At 44.7% G+C, this 20114-nt stretch overlaps 1 protein-coding gene across 2 annotated transcripts; it reads right to left on the reverse strand.

The window, feature by feature from the left end:
* Positions 1–538: 538 nt before the first annotated feature.
* LOC120827993 (interphotoreceptor matrix proteoglycan 2) lies at positions 539–20068 on the reverse strand. Of its 2 annotated transcripts, XR_013467765.1 has the most exons (21): positions 19007–20068; positions 18460–18702; positions 18228–18394; positions 17786–17814; positions 17442–17474; positions 15968–16008; positions 13354–14999; positions 13119–13277; positions 12248–12306; positions 12139–12159; positions 10361–10617; positions 8973–9034; positions 8159–8375; positions 6441–8072; positions 6238–6328; positions 5935–6154; positions 3304–3514; positions 2641–2829; positions 2367–2565; positions 2162–2241; positions 539–2070 (listed from the first exon to the last, which is right to left on the reverse strand). XR_013467765.1 is itself a non-coding variant. In XM_040191252.2 (20 exons), the coding sequence occupies exons 1-20, from the start codon at positions 19074–19076 to the stop codon at positions 2037–2039; spliced, it is 5772 nt and encodes a 1923-aa protein (XP_040047186.2). In that variant the 5' UTR covers positions 19077–20068; the 3' UTR covers positions 539–2036. The 2 variants fall into 2 exon arrangements, 1 of the variants encoding a protein (XP_040047186.2); XM_040191252.2 differs by having other exon boundaries at positions 6238–8072.
* Positions 20069–20114: the final 46 nt, after the last annotated feature.

The raw sequence follows: 20114 nt of genomic DNA on the forward strand, positions 1-20114 counted from the left end.
CCCTCATCAGTCCCTCACTATAAGGTTCCCTCACTCACGCTCGCCCTCTGCCAGATTGACTTGTGTGTTACTGCCAAGCTCGTCAGCGTTTCCTGTTAATGCGCCTTATCGGCCTGTTCCGACCCTGTTTGGCTGACTACTCCACGTCAAGGTCTTACGTGCCCCTTTTTGGATTCTTCGGACTTTGAACCTGTTGGACCAATCTCCCGGATTTGACCCTGCCTGAAGACGAGTAAAGAACTTCTTGCATTTCTGTTGTTAAAATATCTTCATCGTCGCTATGGAAGCAAACATGAACTCAAAAGGAGGATCGAGTAATAATAACAATACTTTTATATATTTTTAAAAAAATACTTTTTACGTTTTTATAGCACTTTTCTTGGTACCCAAAGACGCTTTACAATATAAATCTAAGTAAGGTAAACGTACAGATAAGAGGAAGACAGAAACAAAAAAAAATTAAAAATTAAAAGGTAAAAAAAAACAAAGCAATAATACAGAAAAACGTGAAAAACCTTTAAAACATGGAAAACAAATGTAGAATAACAACCATTTATTCGCCAAGTATGTTATAGATACAAGTAATTTGTCATGGCGGGTGGTACATACATTGGAGAATAAGACAGGATAAATGTACATAGTGAAAAACACAGAAAGATAATATAACATTGTGCACAATGAAGCAGATACACCACACAAATTTACTGTAAGTGTATGTGAAACTGTATTTGAAATAAGAATTATGAGGGCATGTGTCCATGGCCGGTAGGAAGTCGGGATGAAAGAAATTATGCTTTCATAATAAAACACCAAGGAAAACAGTAGGAATGAAAAGAAATCCACTAAAATAAAAATAAATTACCTTTGTTCGTTCTTGAATTCCGCTGCAAACTACAAAATGGCCAAAATAATAAAACTACAAGGTTAGCTTTACTCAGAAGGTACGGTAGCCTTAGACGAGGATCAAAACCCTTACTTCACTATCTACTCTACTTTCCAGTTGGAATCCTGATGTACTTCAGTTACATATTTACTTAAATACTACATTTGCATGGTCAAGGGCCAAATAATCTACTGCCCCCCCCTTCCAAAAAAATAGTTTCTAGTAATAACTACTAATAAATAAAACTGTGGGGCTGTAATGTTTCTGTAAAAAATAATTGTCTTTATTTTTTTATAAAAACATGAGGGTTCACTTACACGTCACAGTTTGAACTTTTAGTCCCTAAAGTCAAAAGAAAATAACAAACTAAGATAAACAAAGACTTAACTAACTGGTTAGTCAGAGGTTTGTCATGTTGGGAAACATCATAGATTTGATCTACAGTCCAGAATATTTCAGGTTCTTTGCATTGGAACTGAAATGAGAATCAGACCTCTCCAACCATCAGACAAACATTTCAATAATCAGAATGAGGTTTCTGATTGGTGAAGAAATACAAAACATAAAATACATAGTTCACGAGTTCTTCAGAAGTTCTACAGTAGTTCTTTAAGAGTTCTTCAAGAGTTCTTCAAGAGCTCACACAGCATCCTTAATGAAACGTAAACATGGTGGTTTTTAATCAAGTGAAGCTCTGAGAGTTTACGCGTGGAATCTAGCAGAGCGGTGAAGGCACTGACGAAGAAGAATGCTGAGTCAGACCTCCAGCAGTTGCTAGAACCTCCTCTGAGGTGTTGACCTTTAACAAGGTGTTATGACCTCGAGCGAGGTGGTTGGGGCTCCAGCGAGGAGTTTGGAGCTCCAGTAGCAGGTTAGGGTTAGGGTTAGGTCCAAAAGAAGCCCACCAGATGAAGCTAAGCCATGAGCCATTCCACCACGTGAGACAGAGGTTCTCAGAGGAGACGAAGAAGAGTAGTGAGCACGGACCGACGCATTAAAAAGCAAACAACGCGTATTTACTGGTGAAGGTGAGAAGGACAGGCGGCAGGTGACCATTTCGTCACCTTCAGTCGAGTAGAAGGCAGAGATCTGTGGAGACGAGTCCTGAGTGTGTCTCAGAGAACGCAGACCTTGGTCAGCAGATCTGGACTAACTATGTGGTGCAGCTTTCTCTCCTCTCCAGGAACCTGATCCACAAAACAAGATCAGACCAGATCAGTTTGGTGGCCTTGGATCGCAAAGCATTAAAACATTAAAACTTTAAAATGTTTAACTCACACTTGAGTCTGTCGCACAAAGTCTGCAAATTGTTGATCTCTGACACACAATTCGAGGACCCTGAGGCGCTCCTGGACCTCCTGCGGGGACGAGGGTCAAAGGTCAGAAAACATGTTCAGGCATGCCTTGAGGCCAAAGACCGAAGAAGATGATGATATGAGTATATTACTATCGATATGCTCATAGTAAAAAGCTAATAGAGGACCTCCTTGGTGAGCGCAGCGTTCTGGTAGATCTGCTGTAGCTCGTCAGCGTTGAGGTCCAGGGGCCGTCCGGTGCCTGTGGAGCTGCTGTGCCGCGGCCTGTCGTCATAGCGACGGTAGTACCGGGCGCTGACCGGCTCACCCTCAAAGGCAGTGTTGAGCTTGTCCGCTTGCTTCAGCGTCGGCCCACAGTCACCCCGCCTGCAGAGAAACACGCTGGCGTCACCTTCACAGACAATTGGATCAGAACCAACCCATCACGGCGTACCGACTAACCGTAGTGGGTCCTCTGTGTCGCCGCCATCGTACTGGTCCCGCAGCGTCCTCCCTAGGAAAAAAATGATGGCGGCTGCCACCGCCAGAAAGCCCGCCACCGAGGCCACAGCGATGCCGACCACCAGGAGCTCGGACACAAACTCTTCGCAGTGCTCACCGCGGTACCACCAGTTTTCTCCGACCCGGCACCTGCAGCAGCGGTCACTGGTTCAGGCACAGACTGGAGGATCTAATGAATACTTTTAAAGTGCAGAATGAAGCTCTGAACAAAGTTTAAAGTATCACACCTGATGCTTAAAGTTAACACTTTCATACATTTCTAATAGTAACAACTGTATCAGAGGAGTATTGTAAAGATGTAACATTACCACGTGTTGACCATATAACATTCATTGTGGACAGGTTGTTTTTTCTTATTTGGTGATTCATAACAAAATAATTCATAATAAAACCATAGTCCCCTGTTGTTGCATGCAATGACAAGAAGGATAAATAAATGTTGAATAAACAACAAACGTATCAAAGTCCTCTATTGCAGTGGTCCCCAAACACAGGCCCGTGGACCACTGCCGGACATGAAACCAGTCCGTGATGCAAAAAAGGTTGGAGACTTCTGCTCTACTGTATTTGTAACTCATAATCAATTCATGTACACCCCCTCACCTGCAGATGGCGCCCTTGCCAGCGATGATGTCACACTTGCCATCGTTGAGGCAGAAGTCGAGCTGCAGCTCGCAGACGCTCCGACACGGCAGACCGTCCACGCTCAGGTACCCGGCGGCACAAACACACTCCGCCTCCCCGGACCAGCGGTTCACCAGACACCGGGAGAAGTCGTTACACGCCTGGAACTTACAGGGGTCCGCCCGGTCACCTGGGGGGCGGATTTGGTGGTAGAAAAGAAATGGGACGGTTTGAAGGATATAAACTGTTCTGATGGCTCTGATCTGAATGCTTGCTCTTCCACTGGTTGCCAGTCAGTTAGAAGGTACAGGACCCCTCCTGGACCAGACACAAGGTTCAACACCAGGACCAGATTCTAGAATCAGACCTCAGGACAGGATCTGTAACCAGACTCACTGTGACTGACCCAGGATCACAACTTGAATTTACTTGTAAAATATCTAAATTTGTTGAATACTTGTGAAGCAGTACAAGTACCTGAGTAAATGTAGTGTATATATGTAATGTAGTATAGAGTATAGAGTTTCGTATGAGGCAGAGAATTAACAAAATGATCAACGTGGAATAGAACTACGTGAACATGGTCATGTTCTCGATATGTTCAATGCTCTAAGTCAGCGGTTCCCAAACTCAAGAATGCCGCGGCCCACCCAAACCTTTAATCACAACTCTGATCAAAACATAATGATTAAATGTCCTTAAGAATAGAACCAAAATCAAACATCCGTGAGCAAAGGTCCGTCTCGCGTGAGCAAAAGTTTGTCTCCGCAAGGTATTTGCTCGCTTGCGAAACGTGAACTTCGTTGCTCGCGAGGAGAATCTCTGCTCGCGCTCGAAGGAGTTTTCTACGCGCTCGCTGTTGTTCTTTTTGACAGTAAGACGGTGCTTTCAGGGTCCGATCGATGCTGCGAGATGCGTCCTGTAGAGAAAAGGGCGCGTCTCTCGCTCTTTAATCTCATGAAGTGGTCGGCGAGAACGACAGCTTTGTTTCTCCGACGTGCCCTGAAAGCAGTTCCGTATCTCACGCGCTTGAGCGCCGCTCAGCATCTCGCCGTTGTAGACGAGCTTTGGCATGTTTGGCAGAACGCCTTGAGCGCCGTGTACAACCAGTATGGATCAACCGATTAACCAATTCATCCATATATATAAGGCGCTCCGGATTATAAGGCACTGTCGTTTTTTGAGAAAATTAAAGCCTTTTAAGTCCGCCTTGGAGTGCGGAAAATACGGTATATTTACTTTAATACTACAAGACGGCGCCGCGTTTGTTGAACAACGACAGGCGGACAAGAGCAGCCGTTTCGATTTCGATAATTATTATTGTTTTATTAATCTGTCCCTTTAAATTGTTTGTGCTTCATCAACTAATGTTTCACATAACTAATGTGCCGCATCATAAATCATTTTATATCAATTTCAAACTTTTAAAAATTGAAAATTAAAAAACTTTACTTACACGGCCTACACTTTGGGAATCGCTGTAGTACTGTATTGTATATTATATGTAGTGTGTGTATATGTATATATATATATAACAGGGTTCCATCCTGGGTCCCCTCCTCTTCTCGCACTACACCAACTCTCTCTGCGCTGTCATTCGCTCGCATGGCTTCTCCTACCACAGCTGTGCCGATGACACCCAACTAATTCTCTTCTTCCCTCACTCGGGTTAGGGGTTCTCTGCCTGTCTGACTGACATCTCTCAGTGGATGTCTCACCATCTGAAAATCAACCCCGAGAAGACTGAACTACTTCTCGTTCCAGGAAAAGATTCTCCTACACAGGACTTGACTGTTAACTATAGTAACTCTGTGTTAACGCCCACTTTGACTGCAGGAACCTCGGCGTGACACTCGACAGCCGACTCTCCCTGACTCCCAACATCACTGACAACATCCTGTAGATACACGCTCTACAACATCAGGAGAACACGTCCTCTTCTCACTCAGAAGGCAGCGCAGGTACTGATTCAGGCTCTTGTCATCTCCCTCCTGGACTACTGTAACTCTCTCCTGCAGGTCTCCTGCTACTGCCATTCCACCTCTGCATTCATCCAGAATGCAGCAGCCTGACCTTTAACCTTCCAAAATTCTCAAAACATTGGTGCTCACGTACGGTGCTGTGAATGGATGGGCTTACATCCAGGACCTGGTCCAACCAGACATCCCGACCCGCACTCTCCGCTCTGCATGTGATAAACTGCTTGTTCCTCCTCACTGAGAGCAAAACACTCGACTAGATAACCACTCTTTGCTGTCCTGCTGTTAAATGAACGAGCTCTCTGATGACATCAGGACCACAGAGAGCCTTCACATCTTCAGACTAAAGACACACCTCTTCAGACTTTACCTTGACTAAAAAGACTAACAAATTATGGCACTTAAATTGTACTTATAATGTCTCTTATCGATAACAAGTTTTAAATTGGCTTATTTGATGAAATTGCACTTTCTTGTTCTTCCGAGTTTGTATCCCTATGGTTGAATGCACTTATTGTAAGTTGCTTTGGATAAAAGCGTCAGCTAAATGATATATCTATAGGAACATATTAATGGAAACTTGCAGAGATCTTGCCCTCCCCACTGTCCCTCTACTTTACTTCCGTCTCACCTGACTCCACATCCAGCGAGTACTTGTCGATGTCCAGGTTCATGGTCTGGTAGGCGGTGTTGGCAAAGTCCTCCAGGATGAGGTACACCACGTTGGTGACCCCTTGGGGAACTGGCTTACCAAACCTCATTCTGCTGTTCACCACGATGCTGCCGTTCCTGAAATTGAGGATCTCCAGATTCTTGAAGTTGTTCAAGTTGGACTGAAGGTGCGGGACCAGCTGTGAGGTGAAGGTAAAAACTTGAGAAGTTTAGAACAAGTGGATGAAAAACTTTTTATTCATCAGTGACTTTAAGGCCTCACCAGCTGAAGGAACTGGTGCTCCAGGGCTTTGTACTCGGGCGAGCTCCTGTTGAAGAGGTCCAGGGAGAACGCCATGTTGGTCACCCTGAGGCTAAAGAACACAGTCAGGGCATGGCCGGGTCGGGTCTGTAGGGCAACGGCGTCCGGATCTGACACCTGAGCCCCACTGAAGAATCCGCTGCTGTCACCTTCGGCCACCTCACCGGCGTACTGGAACAGATCGAAGCTGACGTTGATGCCCGGCACTTCGGATATGTCGTGGTCGAAGACTTGGACCTCGGCAGCTGGGGGGTTTTGGTCGACCACCTGAAGCGAGGACGACGTTGTGTGGAGGGGTTTGATGCCAGATTCACTTTCTGAAGTATTCGTCGAGGTGGTTAACGTGTTTTCATCCTGAACTGAAGCTCCTGGAGACATTATATCTCCTTGATGCGATGATGTATAGTGTCGAACACCTGACGTCGGGCCGCTCATTAGAAACTCTTCATCGTGGTTAAGGCGCTCGTGGGGAACCGGCTCTTCATCGTCCGGTGCTGAATCTGACACCCGTGTGAACGGTGAGTCCATCTCAGGGGAGAGCGCAATTCTGCCGCTGTAGTCTGACTTTAGGGTGGAAGTGAGGACTGGAGCTGCAGCTGTTAGCGGGACAACCATGATTTTGTCCACAACCAGATGCTTGTCGCGGAGACCAACCTCTGACGCCGTTTTTATGGTGGGTTCAGTGCCGCCCATGTCTTGTTCTTCCAAGATCTCAACCTTATCTTCTTCTTTAGTTTCTGTTAGCAGGTAGGTTTCAGTGAATATCTGAAATTCTGCCTGATTTTCAGTGGTAGAGTCAAAGACAGGTTCTGAGTGGACTTCTACAAAGGGAAGAGACTCTTTGGTGAAGAAGTCAAAGCTCGGTTCAGAGTGGACTTTTACAAAGGTAGGAGACTCTTTGGTCATCAAGTCAAAGCTTGCTTCTGTGTAGACCTCTAAAAAGATAGGAGACTCTTTGCTGATCGAGTCAAAACTTGGTTTCGAGTGGACTTCTACAAAGTTAGGATTCTCTCCAGTTGAGGGGGTTTCAGTATCCGGGACTTTAAACTCTCCCATTTTTGGTTGATCTTCAGCAGACCCAACTGTAGCAGCTAAAAGTTCTGCTGGTGCTTCAGTAGTAGCTTTCACATCTTCAGTCATGTCTGGAGGCTTCAAACCCCAATTGGTTGGTCCTGCAAAAACATGGATCTTTTGAGTCCAGGGTTCAAGTTCAGAAGAGTCTGTGACCGGAGTCATAAGGGTGTGTGGTCTGGTCAAGAAGTCGTCATCATGGATACCAGATGCCTCCACTAACAGTTCGAAAGCAAAGGTTCTTTTGGGGGAGAACACTGGCGCTTCATTGGTGGTGGAGTGCCGAGGGTCTGTTCTGATGTGGGGAGTCACAAGATCCTGGTCCAAAAATGTCTCCTCAATGCGTCCATCAAAAGCAGGAGCTTTCCGTAATTGGGAAGCTACGGTGAACTGAAACTCCATTGAAGCTACATCCTTATTCTCAGTGGCCTCCTCGTCCTCGTTCTCCAGGTCTGGCGGCGGTAACGCCTCCAGGCTGCTGACCCCGTCCTCATATAGGATCTCGTCGGAGAAGGCCGATGGCTGCCGGAATGACAGGTCGGCACCCTGCCCATCTCCTGAGGAGCTGGAGCCAGATCCGTCGTCCAGCGGGACCTCGGAGGCAGCGTGATGCCCCAGATGATCAGAAGATCTTCCAGGATCCACCTGGTTGCCTTGAGGGACGAGGTCACTGCCTGCTGGGACGTTACTCACGAGAAACCCTTCATCTTCAAGGTTCCCCTCGTCTGGAAACCAGAAGAGCATAAAGGAAACACATTGTTATACACATAAATCTGTTATTGATTGACTTCTCAGGAACTGATTTGCTCACTCTCTCTCTGCAGGTCTAAGGTTATCTCAGTGAACCCTGCAGCGGCTGGAGAATTTGTGCTCTCTCCAAACACAAAGGCGTCGTTCTCACTCGACACAGCGTCCTTCTTCTGGTCGAAGGGGTTGAAGAGGAACTCATCTTTGTTGAGCAAAGCGTCGGTGAGGTCGAGCTCGTGGTTCGGAGCGTCAGGAGGCTTCTCTGCAGCGAGGATGTTGTCCTGTCAGAAGTGTTTAGTGATATTGATGAGAATGGTCTTTGTTTGTGTTCAGCTTCTTCTTCTGGTGCATTTAAAAAAAATTCTCAACCTCATTTAATATGGAAATCACAGCCACATTAGAATTGTTAAATACATTTATGCACAAGAACTTGATGCACTGTGTTTGTAGCAAAACGCTAATTTACAACAGCGATCCACAGGAGGCTGCATCTTTTGATATGTACACAAAGTACAAGTGTATTTCCAGGAATGTTAGGTGTGAGAGCAATGTTGCTTCTCTTTTCACCATGATTTGATACCTCTATTAAAAACATTACATTACATGTAATTTAGCTGACGCTTTTATCCAAATTTCCTCAAATAAGCCAATTTACAACTTGCTATAGATAAGTGGCATTATAAGTACAATTTAAGTGCTATAATTTGTTAGTCTTTTAGTCGAGGTAGAGTCTCAAGAGGTGTGTCTTTAGTTTGTGGTGGAAGATGTGAAGGCTCTCTGCGGATTATTAAAAGTGTCTTGCATTTTTTATTTTTTGGTAAACAGTGCCATAGTTTTTCTCCTTGAACAGAGAAGACTGATTGTCCAAACTCACTCACCATGTTGTTGAAGGTGTCGGCCGGTCGGCTTGTAGGTTTCACAGCTGGCAACAAGTTCTCCGCTGCAGAGAAGAGTTTATTTATAATATCCTGTATCAATCTGATCAATTGGACTGGGACCTTTCACAGCATCAACATAAATGAAACAGTATTTTCTGTTTGATATTAACTGTACTACTTTCTAGGAAATAAGAACAAGAGCAAAATGAATATTGAATTCCTTTCTGTCATGATCCAGCGCTCCCCTTCCCCGGAGTACTGAGGCCTTCAATATCTGGTTCCCAAACCCCCCCGTTTACTGTCCAGTTGGTCTGTCCCGTTTTGTGTTGGTTTGTTCCACTGTGTGTCAGAGATGCTCACAAGTCTCTGAGCCCAAGTCAAGTCTCAAGTCTCTGAGCTAGAGTCCAAGTCAAGTCTCAAGTCTCTTGTGGTTATAATAAGTGTTGCCGCACGTATATTAGCTTACAATTATATGTCCAACAAAGCCCATCTGATACCACAAGGTTATGAACTGAAAAAATGGTACTCTGGGTATCAAGAAAATATTGCAAAATGTATAAGCAATGACTATTTGTTTTTCACTTGCAGAGCGTAAAAATTCGTTCCCGTAACGTTGGGCTGAGCTGAAGCAAGAAGCAAGCTAACGGTAGATGGTCAATGCTTGCTTAGCTAAACATGTTTACTCACGTATCAGTTCTGAGTTTTCAGATGCTTGATAAAATTGGACGTGGTTGAGCCCGAATCTTTTATGGTAATACCGCATAAATTGCATTTCGCAATGAAGTCTTTCGAGGACGAGTCTCAAGTCAAGTCTGAAGTCACTGTGTGTGGGACTTAAGTCGCACTCGAGTCCGAGTCTCAAACTCGAGTCCCCATCTCTGCTGTGTGTCTGTCTGTTGTGCACGCCCACTCATCCCTGCACACCTGTGTCTGGTTCCCCATCAAGCCGGTCTGTATATATACCCCTTATCCCTCTGTGTTCTTTGCGAAGTCTCGTGTAGTTATCATCACATTCTGAGCGTTATTTGGATATCCTGTTTTGTACTCTCGTTGAAGACTTCTTTTTGTTCCAGACCTCGTACGTTTGCCTATCTCCGTGCTCCTGGATTTCGACCTCCTGTCTTCTGGATACGACTAAGCCTAATCCCTGTGTACCTGTTATTCATTAAATCTGCGCTCTGCGCTTGGGTCTACTCCGGTCTCCTGTGATGCGTTACACTTTCCCAATAAATTAAAAAAAAATCTATTTTGTGTCTCTCTTTGTGTTTGGGGGAATCTACAAAAAAATAAATCAGATTAAGAAAATGTACCAGTAAGTTTCAATTCAATGAGAAAGTGTGTCCAAACATTTGCCTGGTTCAGTATATTTATGAATCTATTCTTGGTACCGTTCTCCCCCTGCAGGGCATCCAGCGGCATCTCCAGGCTGCTGTTGCTCATGAAGTTGTCCTTGTGCAGAGCCTCGGTAATGTAGTTGCGGAAATCGGTGATGGTGTAGACAACGGTGGGCTGTTCGGCGGCTCCTGGGTAATTCTTCTCCACCAGGTTGTTCTGAAGAGAGATAAAGTCTAGCGTGTCGTTGGTGACTCCGCTGTCGCTGTTCACCTCCAGGGTGATGACGTAGTGGACCAGAACCACCAGACCCCTGAGAGGGAAGAAGACCAGACTTGAAGAGCTTTATAGTAGTGGAGGGTTAGATTTTGGCAACGACCAATCACAGCTGTTCATTTCCAGAGATGTCAAAAGTATTGACTTCATTACTCAAGTAGAACTACAGATACTAGGGTTTAAAAATACTCCTGTAGAAGCTGAAGTACCAACTCAAGCTTTTTACTTAAGTAAAAGTAAAAGAAATTCCATTAAGGACAAACTCTTAATGCGTAACCTCGCTCACACAACACGTCAGTCCGTTACAATGTGATCATGAGGTGCCTGCAGATCACGTGACCTGCCGTTGGGATGGTGGAAACATGGCGACATTCAGAGACACAACACCAACACAACAAATGTATCTGACTTAAACAGATAAAACCACAACACATTTTCCAGTGACACGAGTCACACACACGTTGTTCGCATGGATTAGGTAGACTGCAGTGTCTCCCCCAGGTTTACTACGTCATGGGGGGGTCGCACCCCTGTTTATAATGATGGAAACACTGAACTGGCAGCAGTCGGTTATCAAAACATTGGCCAAATAACCAGTATGTTCAGGCTTTATGAGCAAATACAGAATCCCTTTGTGTTCGTTTCCAAAGCCGCATTCAGACACACATCACTTTATTTAATTGATTGCAAGTCGCTGAGTTGTGCCAGACTCTCAATAAAGTTAGAAAAAACATTTACCCACGGTCATGAAGATACTCATCTGACCTTACATATAATCTGCGTGAGGAAGAGGAGGGTGGTCCATGTCGCTAAATACCAATTTTTCACCGACCACTTTCCCGGAGTCACTCCTATCTGCCGCATCACGGAGAAAACCTGGTGTCGGGTGTCTGGATGCTAAATGTTTATAGCTCTCATCCAACCACAATCGGATTCACTGTCCGGATAGCACCATTTATCTGGATTGTTTTTTTTGTCTTTGTGCTTTTGAACTACGACGAGCTGGAAGTTACGAGGCTGTTTTTAAAATGTAAGGAGTAGAAAGTACAGATATATTTGCGTGAAAAGTAAGTGGAAGTAAAAAGTCGTCTGAAAAATAAATACTCCAGTAAAGTATAGATAGACAAAATGTCTACTTAGTACAGTAACAAAGTATTTACTCTACCTCGACTAAAAGACTAACAAATTGTAGCACTTAAATTGTACTTATAACGGCACTCATCAATAGCAAATTGTAAATTGGCTTATTTGAGGAAATTGCACTTTCTTGTTTCTTGTTCTTCTGAGTTTGTACCCTATGGTTGAATGCACTTATTGTACGTCGCTTTGGATAAAAGCGTCAGCTAAATGACATGTAATGTAATGTATTTGTACTTCGTTACTTGACACCTCTGTTCATTTCAGGTGAGTATAAAGGGTCCCAGGAGGCAGAACGTTGATCAGTAATCCCTTGGCAGCTTATCTCACTTCAGAGCTTATTGACTGTTGTTTGAGATGCTAAGCTTTTATTTACTGCTACAGCGTGAATGGGTGGTGGGGGGGCGGAGGGGTAACTGACCTGTCCAGGTCCTTCTGAGGCCTGTGAACAGAAACACAACATATCAGACTCTCAGAGAGCTCAGAGGTCAACACGTGCTGGATCAACAGGAAGTCAGAATCAACTGCACCTGAATTCCACCACAAAGACAGTCTTGAATCCCGGAAGCCTCTCGAACACCTCTTCGATCTGAAAGGGAGGAAAGATCTCGGATCAAAATGTGGAACAACCTTTATTCTTCATTTCAGAGGACGGAGAAGTAGAAGTAAAAGTAAATAATCACAGTAAAAGCATCTGGAAACAAGCTGTTAACCTCTCATTTAGAAAGTTCACACAAGTTCTGCTTGAGGTTCTGGTCATCTCACTCCTTGAATATTGTAACTCCTCCATCAGAAATCTGCAGCTCACCCAGAATGTAACAGCTTCACTGGTCTTTGACTTAAATTTACCAACACTACTCCGCTAACAGTCCTCTCCCTTCACTGGTTACTAGTGGCTGCCTGCATCGTTTCAAAACATTGGTACTTGTGTATTGTGCAGCCGACGGAGCATGTCCAGTCTACATCCAGGACCTGGTTCAACCCAACGTCCCTGCCTGCTCATTCCGCTGTGCATTAATCTCGTCGTTGCTCGTTCACAGAGAGGTAAACACTCGTCAACATCCCGACTGATATTTTTATTTTCTTATTTATTGGCACATACCATGGGAATTACTACTAGCAATTTGTAGGTTGGCTTTCTTGAAGAAATTGTACTTGATTCTAGTTGTTCTGAGTCGGTTCCCTGTTGGTTGTATGGAGGTATTGTAAGATGCTTTGGATAAAAGCCTCAGCCAAATGACCAATGTAAATCAAAGCTTTTCTTCAAGCTAAGGTGTACTAACCCTAACCCTGATGTCTGTCTCTACTGACTCTGCAGTCTCTAATGTGTCATTTGAACTTTACTCTTTGATCCTCAGAACTTTAACCAGTGTGCTGAGTATTGACCTATGACCGCCCTACCCTGCGGGTGAAGCTCTTGGCCAGCTGCTGGTACTGGAAGCTGCTGGGGTCCCTCAGGGCGTCATTGTAGGTTTCTCCTCTCAACCTGAGGCTCAGCTCCACGATGTGCTCCTTCAGGGGCCTCGGGGGCCACGCCTCCGCCTCAATCTCGTTACCAATCTGAAGAAGCAGGAATGCGTCATGACGACGTGTCATGGACAAGCGGACCTTGTACAGACCTTATACAACTACTGACCGCGTTCTCCGAGGTGTGGTCGTCATCAACGTCACGAGGCCACACCGTCAGGTCAGGGAAGTTGCCGTTGTTGTACTCAATAACATACTTGGTGGTCACCTCCATGGCATCTACTGGAGCCTCCGTCACATCTGAGGAGATACCCTCAACACTCAGGTCTTCTCCAGGTGCATCCTCCTCCAGGAAAGGCTCGCGAGGTAGCTCATAAGGAACCTCCTCAGTCACTCCCCCCTCAGTGGTAACAATCCTTTGATGCTCACTAGTCACATCTTTTAGAGTTGTTTCACTCGGGCCCTCTGGGAAAGATGAGGACTCTAGACCTTCACTTGCATGCTCAGTAACCTGCATTGCATTATCTGTGATGGTTTCAGAAACTTTCTCTAATATCACCAACGGGGTGTCAGATGTAATTTCTTCTGAGACCTCCAAAAGTTCACCTCCTGCTGCTTCTTGGGTTTCATCTTCATCAGACACGATTTCACGTTTTGCTTCTTGTGCGGGTTTCTTTTCTTCTGTAATTCTTTCCACGAGCTCTGATTCTTGTACTGGTTCTCTTGTGGGTTCTTCTTTTTTTGCAACATCTTCAGTAGGTTCTACCTTTTGTACAGTTTCTGGACCGGGTTGTGATTCTCGTTCTGTTAGATTTGCCTCTAGATTGTCACCACGTTTTAAAGGTGCCTCAAGGGTACCTACATCTTCAGTTGTTCCTCTTTCTGCCGGTTCTTCAGCGGTTGATGTCTCCATCCTATCTTCGTCTGGTTCCCCTTCAGCTGGGAACCGTCCCGTATCTTCTAATATATCTTCTCTGGTAACTGTTTCCTCCACGGGTTGAACGTCTAGTTCTTGTGTTGTTTTCTCAGTGACCTTTAGCTCTGTAACATCTGTTGGTTTCACCTCAATGGACTCCAACATCTCATCTTCAATAACAACAACCAAGTCCTTTTCATGCTTCACGCTTTCTTCTTCCTCTGCCTCGTCCACCGTAGTATGCAGAGGTACCTCCTCTGTGATGTAGGAGGTGTCTTCATCCATGGCCTCTTGTGGAATCAGGAACACGGGTTCAGAGGTGACCTCATCCATAAGAGTTGGTTTGTGGCCGAGGTCTTCACCAACTTCTCCTAGGATCTTGTCTGTTGTGGTCAGAACCAAAGCCTGAGAAGGCACTCGACTACCTTCTATAATTTTCTCATAAGGATGTTCTAGGGCTGGTTTTGATTCAGATACTTCAAGAATATCTACCTCAAGAGCATCTAAACCCATTGCATTGGTTGGTGCTGGTGGATCTGAAGACTCGTCTGGAATCTGAAGAGTTCTCTCTGTTTCAGATGAAGCCACAGGACCTTCATGCCCTGAGTTCAATGCATTAGGCTCAGCAACAACCACAATGGTATCTTCTGTAAGGACCTCTTCAACCTCTGATGGAGGCTCCTCATCTTCTGTTCTGACCACAGAATCAGATGCATCCACATCTTCAGCAAAGATCTCAACTTCTTCTCTCACGGTTTGATCTTTGTCTACCAGTTCTTCTGCGATGTCCCCAATATGTGCTTCTTCTAAAGGGATCCGATCAGTGAACTCAAAACCCGGTGGAAGATTGTCTTTGTTGGTTGTGATCGTGTCTGGTCCGACGATAACATCAAGGTCCCCTGTTTATAGATGATACAGATGATATGACATCTGATGTGACAGCATCTGATGTGACATCTCAGGAGGATGAAGCGTTAATTCAAGTGTTTATATATGTTATACATGCCAATAGACCCAATATAAAAATGTCATATTTGCTGAGTGAACAAAACCATTAGGCACATATCTTTTCGTTCCATGGCTGGTCACATGTCACATGACCTTGATTCCTTTATATTCTGCTAAAATTCCCAACTAGCTGTTCAAATCATTTAGAAATGAAGAACTGAAGCTTTACACTTTATATGTATGTGAATCTCAATTGTACTAGCATGTCTGACAGATGAGAGGAGCTAGGGCCTCTGATCGTTGGGAGGAGCTAGCGAAGTTGGGACCTCAAACCCATACAGCCGTTTGAGAAACAGATAACTTCTGTCGTCATGTTAGCAGTAACCGAACTGATCTGCTCCTTATCGGTCTGTGACCTTGGTGACCTCTGTAACCTCACTGACCCAGAGTCAGTTGCGTCTCCGCCCTCCAGTGACCAGACTGCTGCCCTCTAAATAGGCTTACAGGTCTATTCAGGTCCGCCGGCGCTCCATCAGTCGAGGGGAGGCAGGGATAAGCTGCCTGCAGTCAAACGCCTAATTTTTAACCAGCAATGAAGGCATTCATTAGGTCACTGGTGAGATACTATGGACCTCCTGCTGTCACGTTAAGTCAAACCGCTTCCTGTGGCTCCTGTTTTCACTTTTTAAAAACTAATAACTATGTGTAATAGAGTTAAAGCCGTTGTATGCAATAAATGGTTAAACATGAGGATGTATATGCAAAGTTCCTGTGGAGGAACAAACTAAAAGCTGAATGAATGAGACATGAAACCATAACTAAACTTAATAATTAAACAAATTACACATTTTCTTCCATGAAAAAGACCTCTCTACCCTTATGAACAGAACAAGGTTGGGATGTCCAGGTGAGGGTTTACCTTGAGGACCTCCAGCCTCTGACGTCCTCGCCGTCTCCGAGCTGTGAAAGAGACAACAATATATATACACAGATATGTATAAATATATATACACAGATATATATAAATCTCTCCACCTAGTCCTGGGCCTTCCCCGGGGCCTCTTCCCAGCTGGCCATGCCTGGAAAACCTCCCTGGGGAGGTGCCCAGGGGGCTTCCTCACCAGATGCCCAAACCACCTCAACTGGCTCCTTTCGACACAAAGGAGCAGCAGCTCTACTTCTCACCCTATCTCTAAGGGAGACGCCAGCCACTCTCCTGAAGAAACCCATTTACCCGTGACCTAGTTCATGACCCATCCTTCATGACCATAGGTGAGGGTAGGAACGAAGGTTGAGCGGTAGATCGAGAGCTTTGCCTTCCAGCTCAGCTCTGTTTTCGTCACAACGGTGCGGTAAAGCGAGTGCAATACCGCCCCCGCTGCTCCAATTCTCCGGCCAAACTCACACTCCATCTTCCCCTCACTCGTGAACAAGACCCCAAGGTACTTGAAGTCCTTCACTTGGGGTAAGGACACATTCCCTACCTGGAGTAGGCAATCCATCGGTTTCCTGCTGAGAACCACGGCCTCAGATTTAGAAGTGCTAATCCTCATCCCGACCGCTTCGCCCTCGACTTGCGAAACGCTCCAGTGAGAGTTGGAGGTCACAGACAGAAGATGCCATCAGGACCACATCATCTGCAAAAAGCAGCGATGAGATCCGCAGCCCCCCGAACTGTAGACCCTCCTCCCCCCGACTACGCCTCGATATCCTGTCCATGAAGACCACAAACAAGATTGGCGACAAGGCACAGACCTGGCGAAGGCCAACCCCCACCGAAAACGCCTTTGACTTACTGCTGAGCAACCGAACACAGCTCTCGCTTTGGCCGTACAAGGATTGGATGGCCCCAAGCAAGGACCCCCTCACCCCGTACTCCCGCAGCACCTCCCACAGTTTCTCTATCGGGGGACCCGGTCATACGCCTGGACTGGATGAGCATACTCCCAAGCCCCCTCCATGATCCTGGAGAGAGTAAAGAGGTGGTCCGTCGTTCCATGACCAGGACGAAAACCGCATTGTTCGTCTTCAATCCTTGGTTTGACTATCGGCTGAACCCTCCTTTCCAGCACCTTGGAGTAGACTTTACCTGGGAGGATGAGTAGTGTGATACCCTTGTAATTGGCACACACTCTATGGTCCCCCTTTTTGAAGAGGGGTACCACCACCCCGGTCTGCCACTCTTTTGGCACTGTCCCAGACTTCCACGGCAACCAATCATATATATATATTTAAAATATATATATATTTAAAATATATATATTTAAAATATATATATATATTTAAAATATATATATATATATATATACGCACACACACATATATATACACACATACACATATATAAATATATATATACGCTCACTATTGAGTTCAGGTGTGAGCATTCTTACCTGCATGGTGGAGGCTTTGATGTGGTGTTCACACTGCAGCAGGTGATGAAGCATACAAAGGGTTAAACGGCGTCACTCAACTACTAATATATATGTTACATTATATATAATATGTATGTATGTACAGTATGTACATATTATATTTAATGTAACATATATATTAGTTATATATATATATATATATATATATATATATATATATATATATATATATATATATATAACGCAGAATCAATAACCTTGATTGTAGAAAACAAGTAATAATAACAATAGTAACAAATGGGTTAAATCAGGTTTTAATGATTCAAACAATTTTACAGGTTAAATAAAACACTTAAACATACCTGTTCATCGGCGTCTCCATGGAAACTCTCTGAAGGATGGAAACACAGAATAGTACCGCACTCCGTAAGTTATAATATCATATATATAATATATAATTGCAATTTTCTTTATATTTAGCAACATAAAAGAACACCAAGCTGTGCTTTCATTTTGGTAAACATTAAACTCAATCTTCAGTTTTAATTTGAAAGATCTATTTTATACTTAATAATTACTTTTAATATAAGAGTAAGAGAATATTTAATTTTTTGTACATCAGGGAAGTATATGTGTATATATACACACTAGGGCTGTCAATAGAATCTCCAGGGTGGTCTGGTCACTGGAGGGCGGAGAAAAATGATGAAAAAATGATGAAAAGTAGTCTAGCACCCAGCTTTGCCTAGCAGCTAGCTTAGACAAGCAGTACATATGTATATATACACATAGATATGTACTCACAATCCTAACTAGGCGGACGTGCTCCTCTGATTGGCTGAAGAAGTGTCCAATCTCCCTTGCGCTGACGGACTCGTGGATGCAGCGACCGACCCAGTTCTGATACTCCACCTGCTCCGGAAGGCGGTCCCAGAAGACCTTGTAGGCCTCCCACACCATCTCCTGACACACTAAGAATCACAGTACGTCAGATGTTGGGACCAGGACCTGAGCCAGGACCAGGGACAGGACCTACCTCTGAGCTGGAAGTACTTAAGGTGGTTGTTGACGGCCTGCTGCAACGTCTCCTGAGAACAAAGCTTTACTCCGCTGGGAAACAAAATGTCTCTTCTTCTCCGAATTAAAGCTTTTCGATCGAGAAGCTGATAGTGAACCAAGGACGGTTCCAGAAGAGACCCAGGTTCTTCAGGATCCACCAGATGAGACCCAGGTTCCTCCGGACCCAGAAGATGAGAACCGGATTCCTCAGGGTCCATATCTGTAGGAGAACCAGAGGGCTATTCTATGAGAACTACTCCGGTCATACTGACAATACTTTTACTGCTACTACTCATCTCTGCTGATGAGAGAAATACCTCTCATATACCTACTATACCTACTCTGATATGAACATATTCATAAGTACCTTTTAGTACTACTTATACAACTATGGTACTATGTACGTGTTGGTGGTACATACACCCCAATACAAACACATATACAGTATATGCATCCGTTAGTAGTACTTATACTAAAAAGCACATTATAAGTACACGTCAGTAGTACTTATACCCTGATTATACCTGTCTCCAATTGGACAGCTCCTGATAGAATAACAGCTCCCAGAATCCACAGCAACAACCGTCCTTCCATTTCTCAGAAGACGCGAACCTCCAGCAGGACTCTTTCGTCTTTATGCTCCTTAGCTCCGCGGCTACTTCACTCCTCAGCTTCTCAGGTCTTCAACAACTTAGCTCCTCGTCTCTTTCACTTCCCAGCTCCCGGAAAGGTCCATCCAGAGGTCCAGTGAGACGTGTGAGGAGGACCCGGCGTCTCCTCGCTGCTCTCTGAACAGATGGGACCTCCTTCTCTTTGTTCTAATCCCATTTGTTAATCTACTGGACTGGATAAGCGTCAAAGTCCTGTCACTTTAAGGAAGTAAAACCAAATGGCTTCAGACAGCAGTCTGGATCAAAGGTAAATTACAACTCTGCAGTGGCGTATTACCCAGGGTGCACCTGGAAAACCACGATCCATTTTAGAAACCCTGAGATGACTTCCTGAATAATGCTCTGATGTCTGCGAGCCTCTTTGTGGCCACGGAGTGAAACGTGAGAAGCCTCTGAGATGGCCAGGTGGTCCTCACTGATCTGGATTACCTGAGCACGCTTCAAGGTCACACTCTGCATGACAAGGTCAAAGGTTACCATGCTGCCTTGTTTTCTTCAAACCAGTTAACACTGTTGATTTTCCAATTAGGCCAGTTCAGATGGATAAATGACGAATTTATCAGATAAATCATAATCTTTGTTTATTAATCAGTTAGCAGCTGTTAAAGACAAAGTGTCTCCATTAAGAATTTACATTATTAAAATAACCGAGTGGTGTCCCTTTGTAGAAGTCTCCCGCTGGTCAGACTCGGACTGTCAACAATGCCTCTGATGTGTTACCAAGATTAACCGGAGATCAAAGGAAACCTAAATAAGCAGTTAAACTCAAGAAACTGCTCTTCCAGACAAGGTTTTCTTCAGGACTCTTAAGTCTTGCTGAGGATCTAGATCAGTTTTCTATCGGAAGGATTATTTCTGGAAGGAAGGAGGATGAGGGTTCATGGAGAATCAGTTTGTCTAATCTGGACCCCCATGGCTCAGATTAACAGATTAAAGATCTCCATGTCTGCCGGGGAAAAAC

The sequence above is a fragment of the Gasterosteus aculeatus genome, chromosome 1 (genome assembly GCF_964276395.1).
Source record: "Gasterosteus aculeatus chromosome 1, fGasAcu3.hap1.1, whole genome shotgun sequence".
NCBI classification, from domain to species: domain Eukaryota; kingdom Metazoa; phylum Chordata; class Actinopteri; order Perciformes; family Gasterosteidae; genus Gasterosteus; species Gasterosteus aculeatus.

Coding starts and splice junctions, on each gene's coding strand:
- LOC120827993 (XM_040191252.2), bottom strand. CDS start 19,076: ATGGAAGGACGGTTGTTGCTGTGGATTCTGGGAGCTGTTATTCTATCA. Junction 12,160..12,247: donor GTCTTTGTGGTGGAATTCAG/GTGCAGTTGATT, acceptor TTCTGTTCACAG/GCCTCAGAAGGACCTGGACA. Junction 2,242..2,366: donor ACGCTGCGCTCACCAAGGAG/GTCCTCTATTAG, acceptor TCGTCCCCGCAG/GAGGTCCAGGAGCGCCTCAG.